Here is a 6,000-nt window from a genome sequence, read left to right as displayed (position 1 = left end):
ATAATCAATGTAGTTAAAATACTCAAAAGAATGTTGTCAGTGGTAATGGGACAAAGCCACATTCAATGTTGATTTTAATTTGAAAATATGTGTACATAATCTAACATGCTTATTATTTGTGGGGACATCACACTTGAAATGATTACTGGTAGTGCAATTTGACATTTTCTGTGTTCTATGTATACATTATATGTGCAAAGCAGAAAAAATAATATTTGCATAGAGAATGAAGTTATATAACAGTGTAGGTGGATCAAGGCCAAGTCAATGTTGAGCATCTAAGAAAATTATGAAAGTTGATACTACTAGTAATGGAAACTTTCAGTCTCAACATCAAACAGTACTACAAGTTCTCACATCTCAATAGACCTTTGATTTTTTATTTTACTTTTCATTGACAGTACTCAGTACAATTTCACCAGCCTTCATACTTTAAACTAAACAGAACACCTGTTTACAATAACAACTTCATATGAGAAACAAAGGGAAACAGACTGATGTGTTTTATGGATTGAGTTGCTAGCTGCGGGTCATATTCACCGTAACAATTATAACAGCCTACACTCACTTTTTAAAGAATGTAGCAAATATAAATGCTGTACAAAAACATTCAAGTTAAGAACACAGAACTACTATTGTAGTTAACAACATAAGATAAAGTCTTTTTTTACGTAACACAATGCATTTTAACAAGTATAAATATTTGTCTAACATTTCTAAACAATCAAACTGCTGAAAATGAACATATCCAGTCTGTGAACAGAGAAGATCAATGTGACATCTGGATGTATGGACCTTTGGTTCCACATATTTCTGAAAGTGTTCCTTGTAGACAGTACACAACTTCAGTTTTCAGACATTATATCTTACTTGTTTGTAACATGGAAAAACAAACATCACAACATCATAAGAAGACTTCCTCAGTGGCTGAAGGAGGTGGCACATCTGGCATGGCAAAGTGGTGTTGAAATTCACTGGCTGGCTCCCACGTGTCATCCCAGATTTTCCCACTGGAAAATATAATTATTGAAAGAAACAACACCAAAAACATTAATATCATGTTGGGGATTACTTCGTGCTTTTTATGTTTAACACCAGAGGTGGAACATGATAAAGACATTTCCTTAAGTACTGTACTAAAATGCAAATTGTCATTTTTATGGATATTTTCAACTTCTGCTACACTATTTGTAATTTAGATGGATTACAAACAAAACACTACTGTACAGTTACACTCGACACATATGAAAGACTTAGTTATTGTTTTTCAGTTGAACATTTCATAATATCCTTTCTGTGAAGTGAAAATAAAAATTGTTCAAATGTGATAATTAGTTTCTTTTGGATTATTATAAAGGCTGTTGTTTACTCTTTAATTTGTAGAGATTCATTGCTGTCACACAATTGTAATGCTAGAAATACAGTATGCAAAACAACTGAAAGCTTTCACAGTGTGATATTAGTACTTCTTTGGAAAGTTCAGAATCTGAATACTCCCTCCACTGCTTAGGCGATTTATCCTTTGGCACACATAAATCTGTGTAAGACATGGACAAATTCTCTCCACTTTGTCAAAATCCTGATAGCTTTTATATATTTCTTACAATTAATGTGAGTGCTCTTATGGCCCCAGCACAGTCCAGCTGGAATTATTCCCAGTACTTTTGCATCTAAGTGAGACACTACGTGTGTTTTCTGAACAGTTTCAAATATATTTCTTATTAAATTTGTTATTTTATGATTCGACAAAGATGGCAAACAACTTTGCAATAATCCTTAATTGATTAAATAATTGAGATAGGATAAGAAAAAAAGCGAGAAGTAAGACGTGACAAAACACCTGGTTTTCCATTTTCATTTGTGCTCCAAAAAGGTAATCGATGGAAACAGAACATTCTCAGAGAATGAAATATCAAGAGCTTCTTACCAAACAGAGCAAGGCAACCAACGCACTTTTACTTCTGTGTTCCCCTAGACAGAAGGAATCAGAGAGGCAATCGTTAAATAACATGGTTAATGGATAGGTGTCTTCATAAAGCTTGTGTGTAATCCAGTGTGCACACCTGAGACACACACAGACCCATGTAAACACACTTTGATAGATGTGTAGGTATGTGTATGTAAGGCATTTCTGTTTATAAAAAAAAAAATAATAGGATTTTGAAAAGCATGTATCCAATTGTGGCATTCACAAAAAATTATTTTGATCACAGGTTTAGTTAACTGCGTCTATCTGTTTTTGACTCTGGCTATGTTCTTTTCCTCGGAAAGTTTGACGTACTTGTAACATCATACACTGACATAATCAATATCATCCCATTATGAATTGTTTGAATTGTGTCCATTTAAACACTTCAAACTACACATGATTATCTACTATTTATAGTGAGACAGGGCTGGTCAGCATATATCAGGATCTATAAATTGTGCTTTCTATGATCCTGATTCAACAAGAACAACTGAGGATATAGGCTTACACAGAAAAAAATATGATCCTTCCTCATATACAGTCATTTCTATGTTAGCCATGTAGGTTTTTGTAGCAAGATGTAGCAGTATTCAATGTCTGTGATTAATTTTGCAGAATTGTTTAAGAACAAACACATGAAATACAATACAATCTTTTAATGTAATTCCATTAATCATTTCCCTTCACTAATCTCAAAAGTACATTTGAATTTACCCATGTAGCACAGTTCATGGCTGTAGTGCATGGATGAAAACAACTTGAGATAGGCTTACTGTAAAAAGTCTACTGAAAAGCAAATGAAAACATTTTAAGTATTACCTCATTTATCCTGCTCTCAGTGACTTCTTCAAACTGGAACACCTTCTGCCTACTACATCTTCGACAGCCTAAGAAATGAAAAATTACATTAAAAAAAAAACATAAGACTTGTATACACAAAAAATCAAATATGAGTTTTCACTCAAGAAGTGAAAATCTGTAATATCCTCCTGATTGCCATACTCCATTTGTCCTCTGGGGTCCAAAAGTGAACCCACCTCAGTTGAGTTTTTTTTTTAAAGTACATACCATAAATTGTGAATCAATTCTGTGTAAAAACTTAGTTTCACTTAGGACCAACAAATTAACAAAAAAATTCACCCTTCATTTTGCAATTGAGTGCCACCAGACCTTGTTTATATAAATGCATACACTATTTGTTGAGAGAAACTAAAATGTTCTCTCAAAGTGCGTTTTAGTTTTCTCAATCCAATCAAGTTGAATTACAAAGTCCTCTTAACTAAAGTAAGGGATTGACCATATTTAATTATAGTCTTTTTATAGTGTACACCAAAATGCAGCTAAATAACTAGTGAATAATACTTTGCAATGGTTTGTTAGTTCTCTAGGACAACATATGTATCATTTTTGGGTAAGAAACTTAAAAATCTCAAGACATAACATGCAAAGCAATACTTACTCTTTCTCTTCTTATTTTCATGTTGGCCACCCTCACTTAAGGACTGGGAGATTGCGTGGCTAGCAGGTGGATGAAGAGACTGCAGAGATGGCTGGTCTGCGGGTTTAAAAGGTGGTGGAGAGGTGGGAGAGGTTGTTTGTGAGGTGCTTCTGTCTCTCTTCTTTTTTTGGAAAGACTGGGAGCATGGAACAGAAGAAGGAGATAAAGGAACAAGATTGAGAACAAAAACAGTCTCTGTCTGCTCGTCTGACAGGCTCTTTGGGTGCTCCTCGAGGAGCCTAGAAGATTGATGTTCCTGGGTGGTCATCTCAGGTTGCTCCTTGGCGAGGCTCTCTGCTTGCTTGTTGATCAGGGTCTCTGCCTGTTCTTCACTGGGGATCTCTGCGTGCTCTTTGATGTGGGTCTGTTTGTCGGCACAATGCTCCTTGGTGGCATTCTTGGACTGCACAAGCTGCTGTTCTGTGGGGGTATTGGGGTGCACTGGTGTGGAGGTTCCTATAAAACATATTTACTTTCATAAAAATATTTTTCAAAAAAGGCCTTATATTTAGCAGGAACTACACTTTGGCTACGTTCACACTGCAGGCGAAAGCGCAGCAAATCAGATTTTTTTGACCCTATGCGACCCATATCCGATCATGGTCTGACAGTGTGAACGGCACAAATCCGATATTTTCAAATCCAATTTGGGTCACGTTCGTATGTGTTACTGAATCCGATACATAGCTGATATTTTAGAAAGCGACTGCTGTTTGAACGGTCCTGTCACATTAAATCGATCTTCCACGTCACTGACACAAGACAGACGCCAATTATCAGCGCCAGAGAAGCACCACAGAAGACATCATGAACGCTTCCTGGCCATCCAGCTAAACTGTTGGGAAGACAATGTTGGAGAAACGTGAACATTATATTTGCAGATTCTGACAGAAATCTGAAACTACTCTTTGAAGCACCGCTCCTCTCTAAAACAGCAATAAGGATCATTATTAGGCCATATGTAAATAACAAAATAACTTAAAGCAAAATTGGGAAACATAAAGTCTCAAACAAGTCTTTATAATAAGGGCCATCAGTCAAACAATACTGTTTGGTCTGGGTCTAAACAGAGCGCAATGTGTGTGACGTCTTCTTTTGCGCATGCAGGCACTTTGGGCGTTCACACTAGAGCGCGTTTGCTGTCACATTTTATTTGTAGTGTGAACAAGCAGACAAAAAAATCTGAATTGAGCATTAAGACCTGCAGTGTGAACGAAGCCTTTGATAACATATCCTTCAATGGTTATTTAATGACCTTAAAATATACTTACACAATTTGCTTAAAGATTAATGAAGTATTCTGATTGTGAAAGCAAGTTGAGACGACTTGTTGTGAAAAGTTGCTATATAAATTAGCATTAATTAACTGGACTGAAAGTATACAACAGACTTCACTCTTACCCTTAGACAGTATAAATTCATAAGCCCTCTGCATCTTCTCCAGGAAATTTATTGTAGTAGAAGTGGGGTCCAAATGGGTAGTAACATCTGCTACCCACTTATGTGAATCCTTGTCTTTTTTTGCCAATAAATAAAATGGGCTTGTAGCCTATAGACTCAAGTTTCTGCACCTGAAATTAATAAAAAAAATAGTTGGCACAAATTAGTCAAACACAGCCTGTTGTTAAATGGTAAACGAAATGACTCTTATATAGCGTTTTCCTACTCTCGTGGAGCACTAAAAGTGCTTTATACAACATGCAATATTAACCCATATTCACACCAGCTTCTTAGAAGTTTCCATTTAAGCATTCACACACAGCGATCGTGGCTCAAGAGTTGGCAGTTCGTTTTGTAATCGGAAGGTTGCCGGTTCGAGCCCCGGCTTGGACAGTCTCGCCTCTGTCAGTGCGCCCCAGGGTGGCTGTGGCTACAATGTAGCTGCCATCACCAGTGTGTGAATGAGAGGATGACTGAATGTAGTGTAAAGTGCTTTGGGTTCCTTAGGGACTAAGTAAAACGCTATACAAATACAGACCATTTACACATTCATACTGATATGAATACATACAGCCACCACTGATGTATTACAGTTAAAGTAATTGTTTGTCTTTAGCAAAATGTAGATAAAATATTGTTGCATGTTCTCAAAAGCACATATGATGAGCTGTGTTAATGTGCCAGCAACATCTTATAACAACTTAATGATAATATATGAAACAAAAAATTTTTTACTTACTGCAATACGGGCAGAATCAATTATCCGGCAAACATTTCTGTTTTTCAAGACAACTTGTGCCCACTGGCTATCCAATGATTCTACTTTTTCTTTTAGCTTCTTTTTGCTGGACAGACTTCCGAAGCAGACATAGCAGGTTCTTCTGCTTGCCTGATTGGGAGTCTGGCAAAATGTACAGGGCCTGAATTTGGGGCCTGTCATGTTGAAACAAAGAATAATTACAGACGGAAAAGGCAGCAGACAGACAAAAGGCAAATTATAGGTTAACCAGCACACTGACAACAAGAAAAAAGCTGAAGAGTTAAAGAGACAGAAATGCGGATAGAAACAGAGAGACAGACCAATAAGGACAGC

At 36.5% G+C, this 6,000-nt stretch overlaps 1 protein-coding gene across 1 annotated transcript; it reads right to left on the bottom strand.

The window, feature by feature from the left end:
* Window positions 1–904: 904 nt before the first annotated feature.
* LOC146610099 (uncharacterized) lies at window positions 905–4,902 on the bottom strand. The gene is made up of 5 exons (XM_085346174.1): window positions 4,869–4,902; window positions 3,429–3,923; window positions 2,789–2,856; window positions 1,928–1,971; window positions 905–1,010 (listed from the first exon to the last, which is right to left on the bottom strand). Exons 1-5 carry the CDS (start codon window positions 4,900–4,902, stop codon window positions 905–907), a joined length of 747 nt encoding a protein of 248 aa, XP_085202300.1.
* Window positions 4,903–6,000: the final 1,098 nt, after the last annotated feature.

Source organism: Diplotaxodon limnothrissa, linkage group LG22 (genome assembly GCF_057381915.1).
Source record: "Diplotaxodon limnothrissa isolate DT_005_m linkage group LG22, D_limnothrissa_male_GT1.1, whole genome shotgun sequence".
NCBI lineage: Eukaryota > Metazoa > Chordata > Actinopteri > Cichliformes > Cichlidae > Diplotaxodon > Diplotaxodon limnothrissa.
This window is presented reverse-complemented; position numbering and strand designations above follow the sequence as displayed.

What these genes read in the sequence shown, in the direction of transcription:
- LOC146610099 (XM_085346174.1), bottom strand. Translation starts at nt 4,902, where the DNA reads ATGCAGAGGGCTTATGAATTTATACTGTCTAAGG. An exon ending in TGAAAATAAGAAGAGAAAGA is followed by an intron (nt 2,857 to 3,428) that starts GTAAGTATTGCT and finishes TTCATTTCTTAG; the next exon opens with GCTGTCGAAGATGTAGTAGG. An exon ending in TGGTTGCCTTGCTCTGTTTG is followed by an intron (nt 1,011 to 1,927) that starts GTAAGAAGCTCT and finishes TATATTTTCCAG; the next exon opens with TGGGAAAATCTGGGATGACA.